This window comes from Amyelois transitella, chromosome Z (assembly GCF_032362555.1).
Source record: "Amyelois transitella isolate CPQ chromosome Z, ilAmyTran1.1, whole genome shotgun sequence".
NCBI lineage: Eukaryota > Metazoa > Arthropoda > Insecta > Lepidoptera > Pyralidae > Amyelois > Amyelois transitella.
This window is the reverse complement of record NC_083535.1, coordinates 2953545-2972043: the sequence shown is the minus strand read 5'-3', so window position 1 is coordinate 2972043 and position 18499 is coordinate 2953545. Positions and strand designations below refer to the sequence as shown.

General features: G+C 33.5%; 1 protein-coding gene across 5 annotated transcripts in view; it reads right to left on the bottom strand.

The window, feature by feature from the left end:
* Positions 1-18499, bottom strand: part of LOC106130562 (protein furry) — a 137085-nt gene that overhangs the window by 88468 nt on the left and 30118 nt on the right. For 4 of the 5 annotated variants that reach the window (XM_060953642.1, XM_060953646.1, XM_060953645.1 and 1 more), the window contains one exon: positions 15136-15296. In XM_060953642.1, the coding sequence (XP_060809625.1) occupies positions 15136-15296 (161 nt within the window). The remainder of the gene's footprint in view (positions 1-15135; positions 15297-18499) is intronic. The other variant, XM_060953644.1, reaches the window with a different exon arrangement.

Genomic DNA, 18499 nt, shown 5'->3' with positions numbered 1-18499 from the left:
GTAAATATGGGCTTTCTTTTATCATACTTTCATTAAGTATTTTTCTTAAAATGAAATAAAATATGCGCGCTGTGTTGGAAAATTTATTTTTTATTTACTTTAAAAAAAAGAAAATATCTTGATCTATCCTACGAGCACAACAGTTTCAAAAATTATGAATATTTTAACAAGTTATTGTTCAGTGGATCAGTAATTGGCGTCTATATGCAAATAAAAACGGTTCTGTTTAAAAGGAATCAGTCTCTTGCAGCATCTAGACCTGGCACACTCACCGTCCAATATTGTTTTGAAATTTACAGTATTGATACCATATCATGACTTAGGACATAAGAAAATTTACAATTTGCAAATAAAATAAATCCTGACTTTAACCAGATAGCCAACTATTTGGGTAAGTTAGAAAACAAAAATTTATATATGTGTATATAATATATGTTAGGAAGTTATTGAATATTTTTCGTGATAGATATTGAAAATATTCTATCACTTATTTTTCTTTTATAAGAAATAATAAAAAAAATAAAAAAAAAAAACGGGACGGGACGTAGTTTGTTAAATATTGATATTTGATATATGCATGTACATATATTTATAAACTTCAATATAAGAAACTTTTTTGTACTTTCTAGTATGAATAGTAACTATTCATTTTCAGATTATAATTTCCAGGATATACGTGACACATAAACATAATTTATTTCACATGAATGCTGGTCATAAATTACTTTAGTTTACATTGCAATCACCAAGGATAGATTTTATCTAAAATGTTTCATACATATTTGGATTGTTTCACAAAATTATGTTCGTGCTTTCAAAATGGCGGCTCAAAAATTATGTATTTTTTTTTTCTAAATTAAAAACGAAAAATTTACTGAAAACCAATTGGCATTTTTTTATTTCAAAATTCCTTTTTAGTTTTAAGACACCCAAATTGGCTTTTACGGGGGTCTTTTTATAAAAATAATGATGATCTATTTTTATAATCAGTATTTAGGCATATATTACTAAAAATACGTACTAAAAGTACGCATAACGTACCTACGCATAATGTCTGAGTGAAGTATATATATATTTCATAACAAGTCTATATAATATATACTGACTCCGTTTCTGCACATATTTTTTAAGTACTAATCTCCTCGGGAACAAGGTAAGTCTAAAATAGGATGCACATATTTTTGAAAAATGTATATAAGTAATATGACTTATTTTTAGCTTTACCTTCCTACCTAAAAGTTAACCTAATTTTAATTGGCAAGAAAATAATGTTTACATGAAGATTCCATCTAAAACGCTAATTAAGTTGATCATTTTAATTATAAGGAAAATCCACACCAAGGCTTCGTTTCACGACTTAGAGTTATTTAAATCTAGGATGGAAACGTATTATACAGAATTCGACTCCAGAGGAAAGCCGTCAATTACAAAGAAGATTAAGCATTGGCCTTGTCGCTCAAAATGGATAAACCGTGGCATCTTCAAAGATTGTGCCTTGTAACTAATTCATCACAATAGCTGTCTTATATCATAGATTTGTATAAAATAGTGCACGTGATACATGTAAAGTTAAATTTAAATCATAACTGTCACACGTGTTTTGTTCTGACGAATCCGAACGATTTCGTCGATAATTACAGGTTGATTTTAAAATGTCATATGTAAAACGGATTTGTCAAACTAGTAGATGTTCGAGTAAACACGAAGTCATTATTATAAAACTGTCAGCGCCCCGGTCTAAGATTGACACGAAATCTGATATTTTCTTTCAGAACTATTTTACTATTCTGACCAATTGACTACTTATAATGTATTCGTGTTTCTGCCCGGTTGAGGAGTAATATAACGATAGAACCATCTGAACCTGGCAGAGGGTGAAGGCTTTAGTAATGCACATAGACCACTTACATATATTTTTTTTACATTAGCATAATCAAATACCGAAGTAGGTTATAATAATTACCGGATTGCCATATGATTCTTATTCTAACGTCAATGTGCATACTAAAGTCTTGCGGTTTGATTTTAGCTAGAGAGAAAAGAAAGATTATCTGACAGAAGATGCTAATTGCATCAAGCTCATCAATGGCTGTTAAATTAAAGTTAAAAAAAAATGATGCTCACTTAATGCTCAGCCCGGTTTGATGATTAATAAACTGTATGGAACATGTGAACCTGGTGGAAGGCAAAGGTTTTCGCATACACAGACAGTATGCTATAACCAAATTATTATTGTTTTCCTTTTAGAATCAGTATTAGAATAGCTTAGTTTTAATTTTAAGTTGGCATCATGTTTATGTGCGTGCGAAAATCTCTAGTGTGATTTAGCTAGAAAGAATAGTATTCAAAGCCCGGTTGGAGGAGTGATACAACGATCGGAACATCTGAACCTGGCTTCTGGTTAAGGTTTTCGCATTTATCGACGACGTCACTAAATTATTATTATTATTTTTTTATTTATTCACATCGGAATTAGAAGTACTAGTGCAGAATAACGTTATCGATCAAAGTGAGTGTGTCTACCAACATGCGTGCGAAATCCTTAAATGTAATTATTTAGCTAGAGAGAAATGAATGCTCGGTTTGAGACATATACAGTATGTGGCATCTGGCACAGTCTACGGATTCAATTCAGAGTAAGAGAGAACTGGTTTGTAAACCGATGTGAGGAGTTATGTATGTGGAAGTAACTGAACCTGGCGAAAACCTATATAGGAAGGGGAAGGATTTTCATTCGGGATATTTGTGCTATCATTTAGAACAAGTCAAGAACTGTGTTCATTGGATACACATTTAGTTAAAATGCTAGAATGAACTCGTTCTGTGAATCCGGTTTGAGGAGTGGTATCTTTGGGAACATCTGATCCTGGCGTGGGTGTGGATGGGATGAGGCGGCACATAGGGCAAGTACTATGTTAGAGAGAATGGATTTTTGCGCCCGGTTTGAGGAGTGATATCTGTGGGACCATCTGAACCTGGCGTGGGCTATGGGGTGGGATGGGGACAAATGGAACGAATTTAGCTAGAGAGAATGGATTTTTGCGCCCGGTTTGAGGAGTGATATCTGTGGGACCATCTGAACCTGGCGTGGGCTATGGGGTGGGATGGGGACAAATGGAACGAATTTAGCTAGAGAGAATGGATTTTTGCGCCCGGTTTGAGGAGTGATATCTGTGGGACCATCTGAACCTGGCGCAGGTGCAGATGGTATTTTGGTGCGTGGGTGGCCATCTGAAGCTTGCATAAATATTGCGATAGATATGAACCCTCGATTAGATAAGTGGTTTAAGTAGAAGTTAGAAAGTAGTCATTTTTGTGTAGTGAATTTCAATCTTAATACATACTCGAACATATAATCGATAGAAATAAGAATAATAATGAATCCAATGCTTTATGAAAGTAGTTTTAGTGATAAGAAAATCTATGTTTTCCGTCATCTTTTAAGAATACAATGATACAATGTTATTTAAAGTCACCAATAATTATGTATAATTATTTGTGTTTTTAAATTCATTTGTCACCTTTACCTAAAGCACCTAAACGTTCAAAAGAAAGGTAATTTGCATAATAAAATACCCCTCAAATGGAAGTAAATTTATAAGATGTTATTGTTTGTAAATTTATTAATTTATTGCATTTTTATTACATTTAAGAAATCTTAACAGATAGTGATGCCTTGACAGGTTATTCGAACAGTTGACATTAAAAGCGCTGGTTTTGTTTTACGAGGCAATTATCTGCATAACTACAGATTCGATATTTGCTTAAAATTATTTTTGCAAATAGTATGTTTATTTATATTAAACACAGTACATTAATTTTCAGATAAAGATTCTCTTCGTTTTACATTGACTGGAAGTGCAATCTTGTTAAGGGATTGCTTTAAAATATTTATTTTTTCAAGACATTACTTTTCTTTTTTCAATAAACTGATACGTTTTTAAATAAAGTTAAATACAAAAGTCTAAAAGGCTAGTCCTTTTTGTATAAGTTTATTGAGAAAAGTTGTTACTGGTAAAGCTTAACATACACTTATTTACGTTTATTATTTATTCCCATATTTTTTAACGAATTTTTTTATTCATACAATATTTTTCCAATTTAACATTTCGCTCCAGTTCTTCCAATTCCAATGTAGTCATACGGTTTTTCTTCATTATTTCAGATATAAGGAAAGTCATTAATTTGAATCAATGATAATGAAAATAAGAATATTAAACATATTATGAAAGTAGTAATAGAAATATAAGAAAAAATAATAGAAGTAGTTCAAACATTTAATCCATATAATCGTTTATTAGAAATAAGATTATGTAAGTACTATGGTGATTCAATCCAAAATTCCTGATTACAAAAAAATGCAATATTCTTCAAAGAAATAAGCATGTTATCTGAAAATATGCTGAATATTTTATCTTTGTGTGATAAAGCTTTCACAGAAATTTTGAGAATATAATGTCATGCTCGTATGATTTTTTGCGAATAGCATAAACTGCGACTGAGCATGTTTGATTCCTCAAACAAATTTCTATACAACTAAGAAAGTATACCACTTACTTGATGTAACGGTTACTATGGCTTTAACACAAAATAACAGAGTATTTCAAAAGTAACAGTGTAGCGGCCGTTCAGCCTCCATGGACAAACAGACTCTTTGACTTGACAATTTTGATGACCAAAACTGACAGACTTATGAAAAAAAAGGACAATCGAAACTAAGACGAGACGACGATAAGACGCACATTGAACAGGCAAAATTTTGTTTTTATTCAGACACGACCCAATAGACCCTGGGCCCGTTCAAACAGAGATAACTTTACCCTGGAGAAGAACATAGACTTTATGTTGCAAAAAAATGATTTATTGGAATTTGAACTTGGAAAATATGAAGTTTTCGGTAAATAAATATTTATAACACCTTAGTCGTGTGTTTACCCTTCAGTAAAGACTGTGCAATTCCTCACATGAAAGTAGTACAACGTGACTAAGGAAATGGTCCTGAGTAACCTCAGCCTACTTTAACATGGCGCAAAACAGTTTATTTATTCCTCTGATTGGTGAATTTGTTTCAATATATTTATTGACCGCATAGCCAAATAAATATATGTAAAACAAAGATAATATTAGATTCTATGTATTTTTGTGCAAATCAGGAAATTTGAAATAGACTCGTCGCATTATGTCCTTTTTACAGAAAAAAATTAAGCGTTTTAATATTTTCAGAATGCAACTACAAAACATAAGTTGTTTCATTACTGTGAAAATTAAAAATGTCTACGTAATTTTGGGAAAAGGGCATCATGGTATGAGACTATTGAATCACCCTAGAAGTTTATTAAATATTTATTTGTTAGTAATGTATTTACAGTAATGTTTATAGCGGTATGAATTAAACATCTAAAATACTTGGAATGTGCGGAACTGAGCCCCCCGCATTCCCATACTGTAAGGATGTGGATTTGTTGACAGCTACAAAACTTCTTCAGAATAACTTTAGAAATTGTTATTGTAATTTTGTCTTGGAGGATTCCATCTTGAATGAAGTCATGAAGAAAACAGTAAAGAAACAAACAAAAACCATCAAAACATTTAAAATACTAGCCAAGTATGAGTTGGCCTCGCGCCCGAAGGGCCCAATCGGTTCCGTACCTATCTTCATGTTTTTTACTTAAATATTTATTTTTTATTCACGGTCATACTTATTTATTTAAATCTGCCAAAAAATTGGTTATGAATAACGTTTGTTTTATGGCTCCCCTTAATTTTTAAATATTTAGTTATTGTTGCAATAGTATAAATACAAAACTTGTAAAAAATTTAGTTTTCTAACTATTACAGTTTATTAGATACAACCTCCGTTGTCTGTCCGTCTGTCTGTCAGACAGACGGACAGACAACGGAGGCTTAGAATTAGGGTCCCGTTTGTACCTTTTAGGTACGGAATCCTTATTAATCAGAAAAATGGAACGTATATTTAATGGAGTAAACATAATGTCTACAAATGAAGGAATCGTTTGTTTTAGTATTGCGTGGAAACGACTGATAAATCCCTGAGTTACAGTATACTTAGATTACATTGCGACTACAACGTCAACCAAACCTATGTAATACTACAGTTAAAATTTTATCATTTAGTAAGTGTTTTAAACAATTTTAACTTATTCAGATATCCTAGTTACGTAATTCATGTATTTGGGAAGTAAAGTAAGATTAATAACAATTTTAGGTGGTTTTCATGGAGCGTAGTGCAGGGTAATTCGCCTAGGCCCTCTTACTCACGAACTCAATCTTTCTGTCACTTCGGAAAACCAAAGAGATAAGACAGAGATTAATACAATTGATTAAACATTGCCCGATTTGCCTTGTACGAAGATTTGACATGTTTGCATTCAAGGCAGTGGAAATTGCCTGATAATTAAGACCGATACGATCAATGCACAAGGATTCGATTCGCGATCGTTCATAAGACATGTTTTATCTTGCCTCTTTCTCTTACCCTGCGGTTAACCTCAGAAATAGTAAGAGAGCAAAGTTAAGGCATATTCCTTGTTAACGTTCGTGAATAAGGGGGCAGGTACTACACACACACGGCGCCTCCCTGAAAGCGGCTTAAAATGTATTTTACCTTAATAACATATAATCTATATCTTATAAGTGATTTAAACTAGGAATAATATCGTAATGTAATTGACAATATATATTTAAATTCTTAGCAAACACAAGTATACGAGTAGATTAGTGTTATTCAAAATGTTTCGATCGTAGCTGAGTTTAATCTATATCATAGTGATAAGGGATGTTTCAGGTTACACGAGAATTGGAAACGTGGATATGTTTGCGTCTAAGTCAACACGTGGAATACAAATGTTATATGACATAAAACCTCAAGGTTCATCAAAATTAGATAAGACAAGATTGGCAGGAATTGAACTGTTATTGGATAGAGGTTGTAAAATCATTTTGTTATTTTTTAAGAAGAAACAAATATTATGTTTATATTGTTTGGTCGACGGAAGGTTTCTTATTAGTTATATTTTATCAATTTCCTTTATCACATTAAATGTATTTTAAAATAGATTTTTGTACGGTCCGGCGGATTGTGGATTGTAACAAGGATGATGTAACGCCCAAATATTTATACACACTTTATGAAAATCGACACTCATTTATCTAGTTGATGTAGATTAAGATAATGTGACACGTCGGGACTAACTTTTCATAATATGGTGCGAAATATTCGGTCGTAGTCATTTCCACGGGTTTTAGAATAAAAACTGTTCAGTGTCTTCTGCTAGACCAGCAACGTTCACACGACCCTAGGCGTACCACCAACCATTCTACGTAGAAAACAACAAAAGCGTTTGGCGTGCACCGTGTCGAGGAAAGTAATTGTCGAAATGACCTAGTTATAATCATTACTCTCAATCATGTTATACGTAGTGAGTAGTCAACATTTACTCATTTTGATCTATTAATAAATTACTCCTAATTATAGATATGTTTGTGTAGTAGAAACCGTTAGTTTCATTTCACTTCCTATAGCGTCTGTGTAAATATTTGACAATTAGCAGTATTGAAACGGCGTAAGTATTAAGGTCGTTGTAGGCTACGGGCCAGGTGCTTAAGCAGTTTTGACGCACCATGAAACCCGCTATACCACATCATATATGTATGGTAAAAAAGTTGGAAGTTGTAATCAAAGTCCGAATATACAAGTCTCATTTTAAAATTTCTTACTGGAGATTTGGTTTAGATTTTGTTACCCTCCAGACCTAAGAAAAATCTAGTCTAGCTCTGTGTAGATAATTCTGAAGATTATGAAATACACACAAGAACTTCACAAGTTCTAACCGAGCCGTCCTGCTAGGAACAACAGCCACATTGCATAGCGTGTGGGGACGACTGTAAGTAGCCCGGTAGTATTAAGTAGTAGCCAATGCGCTCGTGCTCATAGGGTCATGTCTTTAATTTGGTCAAAGCCTAATTAATAGTGCACCGCGACATAAGCGCGTACTTGTTTAATTAGTTTCATATCGGGTAAGATCTATTACTCGATATTGTAGTATTTAACTCGTGAGATTGTAGTATTTTTCCGTCATAAACAGCCCTCTAAGTGCAGAATCATTTCACTCGTACGTCCGTAGTACTAGCCGGACAAAGTAGAATGATTTGGAAATACATCAACTCTTCCTGTTATTCTCTTAGCAAATATGGACTCTTGGATTGGCCTATGTTCTATCACCTATCAACTATCTATGAAATATTATCAGATGCCGTAATGTAATTGTATCAGACAGGTAAGTATATCGCAATAATAAGTACTTTCATGAAAGGTAAAATACCATTAAACAGTTCAATATACCAAACAAGGAAGTCATTAGCATGTTAAATTTGGCGGGAAGGTAGATCGATGATAACAGAATTTTTCGTTTTAGGCGGAAGAAGCTGTAGGCGCTCTTAAGTACTTAATAATCATATGCTCTATGCTACATATATCAGAGTATATTTTTTGTGACATAGCATAGAGCATATCACAGAGAATATACTCTGATAGGTAAATACCACCAAAAATTCTGCCTCGCACATATTTGGAGGAGAAGATATAGAGTTCTTTTCATCCCGGTGAAAACTATGTATGTTCAGTGAGAATTGCGAAAATCCTGTATTCCTTTGAAGGCGGCGCTAAATTCGTGCGGGCAAAAGCTATTTATAAATATTTAATAAAGTAAAAAGTGTCACGTTGATCCGAAAATATTGCTTATAATGTATAAGATGATAACTGCTACGTGACAAAATAAGGCTGCTCATGACGAATGGAAATATAAAATATAGGCGGCTTAAGAGTCCACTTGAAAGACCCGAATTTATTAAATTAATCAAAGCAAAATGAATGAAATTATTTACTGATAAGCTATTACACTTCTAATCTTAGTCAGATTAGGTACATAATATGATTCTAGAGTGCTAAGGATACATATATGGCTGATAAAATTTAAGATTTGAAATAGATAGATAGATATAATAAAAAGCCCTTTGAATGAAGAAAAATATCATAACACTATTTTTTTTTTTTCTTTCTCTACCCGAATTGATGAAAAATGAACTTACTGTCACAGATTCTACGATAGTCCTTAGATAATCGCTCAAAATTCACCGAAGCATTAAAATATTAGGCGAACAAGTGCTTTCAGGCCAGTTTCTCAATAACAAAGGCTAAGCCCCTAATCTGCGATTAGCGCCGCCAGTTTCCCTCCCAGCACTGTGCTTAAATATAACACGTTAAGCTGAACAAAATAGAAATTATCATGTTTCTACTTTGAAGCAGATTTTTTAACGTACTGGGCCATTAACTTACGAAAGTAGGTGAGCTGGAAATCGCCTTTCATTTCAGAGAAAATTCAGTAATGCAGTTTATTTCTAACACTTGTTACTTCATAGTATTAAATCCGAAACTAATAGCTCTTGAGTACCATTACAAAAAGCGATTACACAAGTGCTTAATTATTCTGTGTTGAGTGTTTGAAAATAAAACAGCTTAGCGGAAACAAAGCGCTTTATTTGTAAGGTGATAGGGTGATACAGTTATTTATCGATACAATACATTTTAGACATTAATTAATTTAGACGGGAAAATTTTGGTGTACAGAAACAATAACATTTTGATTATTACATGTTTCTGCTCTTGAATTCGAATTATCTAATATATATATAATAATAGGCCCCTTGCGTAGTGGTTAGTTAAGCGCAGTGAGGCTATGATGCAATGTATGATAAAAAATAGTCAACGAAAAATATAGCTCCCAGTGTTAATATTGATCCATAGAATAAATATATCTATCATGTAATATAAGATTAAAAATTAATCGCCGATATTTTTCATTGACTGTACAGTACATGTGCAATCGTCATACATATGATGATATTGCGATCAGGCAGATTACGATTTTTTACATATAATATACAAATAATTAACTTGATGTACGTATGCCTCTAATTTTTCAAACGGCATTCATATAATTACCAGACATAAGCATAGTTGTTCATGATTCATCAATTGAATAAATACAAAGCACAGTGCTTGTAAAATTGTGTACGTGCATAAGTGAACGGAAACAAATTGTTTCATATACTCGTGTGTAGCAAGACTACAAAATACTGCACTACGGCCGATATGTTCGATTTGAATATGAAATAGACCTTTGTGTATGCACTCGGGACTATGCTTTCATGAGAGTACACCTTTATTAATGCTTGGTAAAATAATTATTCTAGGAGCTTACAGGCCTAATGCTCTTTAGCTGCGAATAGAACAGGTTACATCCATATTGGACACGGATAAATTCAATACAGACAGAGGCTGTGCAAACTAAATGCACGCTTCAATATTCGTGCAATCCCATCTAAAATTCTACATCTACCATTGAACCGCGTGGACTGTTTCGGTTACAAACATTACACATACAATTCTCTGCACAGATTAAAATTTAATAGCAGTTGAGGTAATCTCCCGATTTGCCGCAAAAATGCTTGGTTAGTTTCATAAACAATTTCAATTATTTCTAAGTGATTACTCCTGTTGGGCTCTAGGTGATGGTAATACTTTTTTATACCTAGACTATTATTGTTGTAACATTAATATTTGTGAAGAATACTTTTGAAAGTGTTGACGTATATAGCATTTTTTTAACAATAATATCATATTTTTCGATTTATATTAATACGATGTTTACTAAAGGTTTAAAATATCTGATTTTAATTGGCAAATTTAAACCGTTATTATGGCTCCGAAGTTACGCAAAATGATCGTAATTTCTTAAGAAAAAGTTTAGCGAAGAAATATTTTAAATATTGGAACACAAGAATTAATCTAAATCAAAGGGAAATTAATTAAAAGTCCAGAAGGTCCTTTTGAAATTGTTTGCCACTTTTGATACGAGGTTCGAAGTACGTTTCATCTAATTAGCCGCCAGAGGGCGTCAGCGTGTTGATCGATTGAATTTAGCACAGACACAAGTTACTTAATTAAACATAACAACATGACAACTTTGACGTGGAATGCCAGAATTGTCATATTGTTATACATCTAATATAATTTTGAGACATAACCGAATAAAGGTTTATTATATAAGAGTTACCCTGTGCCACACACACTTCACATGTTATACAGGGATCCATGTTGATTAGCCAGCTATGAAGAGACTTTATGTTCTGAGTCACAACAGCAATATGGAGATCCGAAAAAGAACGAAATTAGCCAAGCATATCTGAATCAGCAGTGGTTGGGGTACAGCAATAGGCGGCTGATAGACGATAGAGGGATACGTCTAGCTAGGTATATGTCTCTGCCAACCTTCCGGTTATACGAGCCGAATCACAAGTGCTCTTCTCTCGCGGTAAAAGGGTTCTTATGTTTAGATCTTTGAACTCAAATATTCTTCGTTGCAACACCTTCCTTTTTGTTTTAAGGACATAAACCAACTAACTGCCCTAGTTTACAACAAAGACCAAGGAACATCTCTTTGGCCCCGGGCGTGGAATTTGCTCTGGGGTTTGTAAAGTTAAGCAATTTCCGTGATTCTGAAGCTGTGACAAGCTGTTAATCCCAGTTGTTATCGCTTGAAGGCAGTCTTTTAGGCAAGACAGCTTGCAGTATCATTGCAAGATACACATTCACACGACATGACCAACAAAAAGTTGTATTCTAGTTTCGAGATTGCATTACTATTCTATACTATACACAGTTCAATTAAAAATAATGACTAGCTCAGATCCGAAATCACCGAATGTCTTTCGGTTATTTGTTCCCACGGATTCGAAACCTAGTCCCGAAAAAATGTTTTCGTATATATAACAAAAGAAATAAATACTTACATCCGATTTTACTTAATATTTCGACTTAATTGAATTTCAATTTTATGATCGTTTGCTGCAATCAGCCTTGAGAGTTTGTTTTGAGCGAATGATTAAGTAAGATCATTCTTATCATGGAAACTCGATTTAGATATAACTATGCTTACGAATCTCAGAAGATCATGTATTCTTGCCTTAAAAACAAGAATATAATATACAATACATTATCTCTATGATCTCAATGTGTATGAAATATGTATGAATAATATAGGCGATGTGTAAGTGATAAGGCGAGGTAAAGAAATCGGAATAATATGCGAGTATCATTATTCAGATTTTTATGGTGTTAAGTAAAGAATGATATCGAAAAAAATATAATAATTGCGACTACTTTGATGGCAAAAATGCATATTATTTATTATATTTCTTTTTTTTAGTTTATTTTGGCAAAAGCAGTCATTACAACATTTTTACAATAAGAATTACATTTAATATGTAGACAAATAGTGCCGAGAAATTTAATAAAAAGCATTTCTAAAAGTGCCTTACGGTCAGTACAAAAAATGCAGTTACTCGGATAGGATTTTGACTTGACACAGTTAAGATGAGACCTGTTTCAATTGGGTTAAGTGTCAAATGCTAATTTAATGTGTATTTGTTTAAAATAAATATAGTATCGTCGAGTTAGTATCTCATAAGAAAAGTCTCGAAATTTGTTTGGGGCTAGGTCAATATAAATAAATACGCGAAAGATTACACGGATTGAGTAAGCCTCAATCTTACTTAGTTATGTGTAATTCGTGAACAAATTTATTCATGTATTTAAATTAATCGAGACATCTAATGTATGTTAAAACATAACAAAGTGATACTTTTAAATAAATTCTTTATGTTCCATGGTCAAAAGGATCTAACAAACGAAAACTAAACACAAGTTTATAAAAACTTGAATCCCGTAGTACGGACCGTACGCACTGACTAATGGAATTATTCCGATCCAGTGGTTAATGGAAAATTGTCGGAAATATTTTTATCGACGAACGGGAGATATACTTACTACCTTTACATATTTTATATTCCATTTTCAATGTAACTATGGCTATCTCCCTAGGGTGGCAGTAGGATTAAAGGATATTTGTTGCTACAATCACGTAATATTTTGTATCCTTTCAGTTTGAGACTCGTTTTATTTCATTTTACAAAATTTCGCATGAAAAGCTCGAAAACAGTCGCCTTGGATTTCCTTGAGATAGCCTAGGCTTTTATTTCTTTTTCTTCTTAATATTTTTTCTTAGTCTCGTTTATGTAAATGCCTTTGGAATTCAAATTCAGAAACAACATTTCCATACACTTTTGTAATAAATGCATTTGTAAGTCTGTGCCGGAAAAGGGCGTAAAACCATACGAATGAAGAACTCATAATTTACATTCCCAGGATTTAAATACAGATTTAAAAGTTTTCTGTTTTACACTAACATTTAAATTATAATTTAAAGACCTAGGCATTGAGTTTAATATGCTAATCATAAATAGTTTACAGTTTTCCTGATTAATTTGATGTCAGGGGGTGAACTGAGATATTTTAATTATGTTTATATTTAATCAGATCCCAACTTTTAATGCTCGTTGCTTATATAGGGTGAGCTGGATATTTAAATAAGAAAACATGCGAACTTACCTGCTGATGTTCACCATATGAAGATTTAGTAAACCTTCAATAAAATATGAATCCTCTTCTCTCACTTACTAAGTAGATTCGAAGGTAGGCCAGTAACACAAATATATTTTTATAATATAGCTTTCGGCGTGTTTTAAGTTTTCGCAGAAGGATTTACAGTCATCTACTGTCGAACAGTATACATAAATATAATTTATGTATAATGTTGTAATCAAACTGTAAACAAGTTCACTAAGTATCCCTGGGATTCGAACCCATCATCTCAGGGCAGCCCCTAAATTACTTAAAGTTTGCAAATTATGGACACCATTTCTTGATAAAATCCTATAGCATTGCTTTGATTCCGTTAACAAAAACATTCTAATGACCATTAAAGGATTGTGCTGTGAGTTTGTTTTATAAAATTTTGACCGAAGTGCTTTGTCAGAGTTTCCAATTAATAAAACTCATCGTCTCTCGTCTCTTGTGCCATCCCTAATTGATGTTCTATTTATCTCCTCCATGACTATAATCGCTGTGAAATAGTCCGCTGCGCTGTTAAAAGAGTCCTTTGATGTGGTAATATAACACGGCAATATTTAGGGTGACAATCACCGCTCGTTTGCAATACATAAGACAGCTTTCATATATCAATAGTTATCCCAAAATGTCTAAATAATGTTACTGTGAATTTCGCTCTCACTTGAATTTCTGTTATACTTTGAGTTCAGAGGATGATGTTTTTAAAATTACATATGCTAAAAAATTTGTAGATTTCTTTGGTCAGTGATATCAAATGTCATTAAAAATTGTAATTTCATTATAAAGAAAAATATAAATCTTACCTTTATGTAATATTAGTATGAACAACAGCGATATACACGAGTAAGTATATCCTATTTAACTGAACAGATTCTATTCGCTAATATTTTAAGACTATTTACTAAAATACCTGTGATGTAGACGTCCGCTAAGAAAACTACGAAATTCTACGAACTCCACGCCTGGTCCTAATAAAACTTGTACAACACAAGTATCTTACCACTTTCGTCGTTAACATTTAGAAACCGGCGCTGAAAATTCGTGTAACTTAAAAGAAATATGATGTCGCCCGCTTAGAAAGATATATAGAAATAGGCATGTCGACAAATTTTTCTTTTGAGTCTATAACTTCAGTCTCAGTTAAATTATTAAAAATACTATAAGATATAACGACGTAAATATACATTATTTGGGCGAGTCCAAAACTGTGAATTATTTAAGTAAGGGTCACTACTAGGTATCTTTTTGCGTTTATGGATTTTCATAATAAAAGATGGCAATTCACTGACAACAATATTTCATTTCAATATTTTTAAATGTTACTTCTTGTCCTATTTTGAATTGATACACAATCGCCATTTCCTCGTAGTTATACTAATGTGTCATACCTGTAGGACCACGTAGTCATTTATCTCACTAGTAATGAACTTTTATAGTAATCTATATACAATTATGGCGTTAATCTTAAAACTGAAAATACATGTAACGGATCTAAGTAGTATCTTATATATATGATATCAAGATTTTGTCGACATATCTATTCCACGGGTTGCTGGACTTTAAGATTTATTATACATTAAACTCACCACCTTCCTCGTCAGTCGGCAGAGGGCCGACCGTGCCGAAGAACCTCTTGTCCAGAAGTTGGAGCAGCTGGAGGGCGCTCTCGTGGACCGGAGCCCTGGGGCAGCCGGTGCACATGAGCGTCACGTTGATGATGGCCGTGTAGTGGTCACACGGGTATTCCCTGCAACACAATCCTATTAGATACAGGTGTTTTGCGCGAGGTTTCGTTCCAAAATAAAATATAAATGTTTTTTTTTCTTTTATAATATTCTTAGCTATAATGCTGCTAGAGTGCTGCAGAAAATGAAAAGCTTTATTTCGAAGGCCAAGACATTTTGTCTACAAATCTCCATGGCAAGCAGGGTATCGCTCGACTTAAAGTCTACAAATCCAATTACTCAATATTTGAACAATTATTATCAAATATTTTGTCTCATTTTGAAAAACACTACATTTATAATGCGACTAGCTTTCGCCCGGGTAAAACGTATGACAAGTACATAAAAAAGGTCTTTCGCTAAACTCCACACAAAATGAATGTAATTTCATGGAGATCAGTGGTTTTTGACGTGAAAGACAAAAATACAAACTAACTTTCACATTTATAATATTATAAATATATACGGGACTTATGTTCGGTAAATATTGCTAGCTAGATACCTCAATAGAATATAAAAAGGTTGTAAATCCGAAAAAAAAATACAGGTAAGTATAACAAGTAAAAATACATCTGTATCTTTTTTTATCGACAAATAGTGGTAACATTCTATCGGGAATTTTGAATATTGGCAGCTTACTATAAAGTAAATATTTTAATCATAGAGGGAAGTAGTGAAAGAATTGTATTATGTGTAGATTTTAAATGGGATAATACAGCCTTAGCAAGGTAAGATACATATACGAGGTTATGGGGTATAATGTACAATAAAAATAATGCTTCAAGGCAGAAAGTCCACCTGTTGTACATTACTTTTGGTAAAATAAAAGTTTAATAAATAAAACAGAATTTGTAATTAATATGCAATAATCAGAATTATGCTATACATTTCGGACATTTTATGTAAAGGATTTATGTCCATTATTTTTTCACGAAGAATGGAAACCTATTCCCTTATCTATACCTTCATAAACTACCTAAAACCATATATATTTTAGCCTAGTATCATCGTTAACTTAGTATCCCATGGCACAAGTGTTGAACTTGCTTTGGCGCAAGCTTCACTGTGTCATCTGTCCGTCCGTATATATTTGCTTATCATAATTCAAGAGCCGCAAAAATAAATAGCCCGGACAGGCGGCAAAGGGAAAATTTCCCAGCAAACGTGGCTATTTACCAAAACACACATTAGTTGGCAAACTAGAGTAGCTTTAGCAGGCAGAGTTATGTTAATAGAAATAGTATTTAGATCTTTATGTCGTTTGTATTTTCCGGAACATATTCTGTGCTTTTGTGTCGACATACAGATACTAACTTAACAACATATACATACATAGGATAAACTGCCAATAGTCACAAGACTTAAACTAACTTATTGGATTTTTAGGATAGTTTTTATTAGAAGTTAATTAAATTAATGCTTTTAATTTGTTTGTGTTCCCTACCACTTTCTGGACATATGTTTGAGAAGGTACTTATTTGAGTTAATTTTATCCGTACAAACTTTACTTATTTTTTATATTCAGTGGTCATTTTAAGGTATATGACTTTATAGCATTGACTCATATATGTGATATAGTGACTTTCCATGCGAAATATAAATTGGTTTTGGATCACACTTGAATAAATATTTGACAATAGGCGGTAGAGATCATACGCGTTGCACAGTGCACACTCCCCTTCCGAATGATTGCAGATTCTAGGAACGTAATTCACTCAATTTATTAATCTGGCATCGGCGCTGCAAATAGAACTCATGATTCGTGGTATAATTTTGCTGCGTTATACCTATTTTGAACTTAAAGGTCCCTACAAAATGATACATATTTTAAAGTAGTATAAGAGTTAAAAATATCATTATTCACGTCTATGAAACGTGGAGAATTATCATAACTCCTATCTCTGACGATGGACATATACCTACCTACTTTGATCTTTTAAAGTCTTTTTCTCACGAGTTACATAAAAGTTCTGTTTTGTTGTTAACATTTAAGAAATTCCAATTATAAACTGGTTCAGAACTTTTTCTTTTAATTACTTGGAAATTACAATTTTTTTTTTCAAGAATGTTGCGATTGGTAATTCGGAATTTCTTTGGTTCAAGATTGTACAGTCAAGACTTTAACTATGTATTTTTACAATACGTACCTATGACCCAGCCGACACTTGCCACGATCCCAGCATACTTACATAAACTCACGCCTCTTTCCCGGAGGGGTAGGCAGAGACTACCTCTTTCCACTTGCCACGATCCCTGCATACTTCCTTTGCTTCATCCACATTCATAACTCTCTTCATGCAAGCTCGGCGGTTTCGGGCACTTTTGACCTGACCCTTCACCAGGACGTCCTTAATTTGATCAAGATATGTTCGTCTAGGTCTTCCCACCCCGACCTTTCCCTCCACACTCTCCTTGTATATCTGCTTAGTCAACCTGTTTTCATTCATCCTCTCCACATGACCGAACCATCTCAACATACCCTTTTCTATTCCTGTAACTACATCTTCTTTCACATCACAACATTCCCTTATCACGCTGTTCCTTATCCGGTCACTCAATTTCACACCCAACATACTCCTTAACGCTCTCATTTCCACTGCATTTATTCTGCTTTCGTGCTTCTTTTGCCATACCCAACTTTCACTCCCATACATTAATGTCGGGACCAACACGCCCCTGTGCACAGCCAGTCGAGCCTTTTTGGATAGTTTCTGACTGCTCATAAAGGCATGCAAAGCTCCATTCACCATGTTCCCCGCGTTCACTCTCCTTTCAATATCACTATCACACTTGCCATCTGATGTAAACTTTGATCCTAGATATACAAACTCTTTCACTTGCTCAACTTTTTCTCCTCCAATCAAAATATTACATGCTGTCATTTCTTTCTCCATTTCAAAAACCAGTGTTTTAGTTTTACTTACGTTCACTTTCATTCCTTTCTCTTTTAAAGCTTCATGCATACAGTTTACCATCTCCTGTAACTCCTCCGCTGATGACGCCAGTATAACCTGATCGTCGGCATAGAGCAGACATTTGACGAGTAATTCATTCATCCTTAATCCACTTTCAGACTCTTTCAAATCTGTCAAACAACTATCCATAAATAGGTTGAACAGCCACGGTGACGCAACACATCCCTGCCTAACACCTTTCTCAATCTTAAACCACTCAGTGTGCGCTCCGTTTATCCTGACACAAGCACTCGAATCCTCATATAAGGATT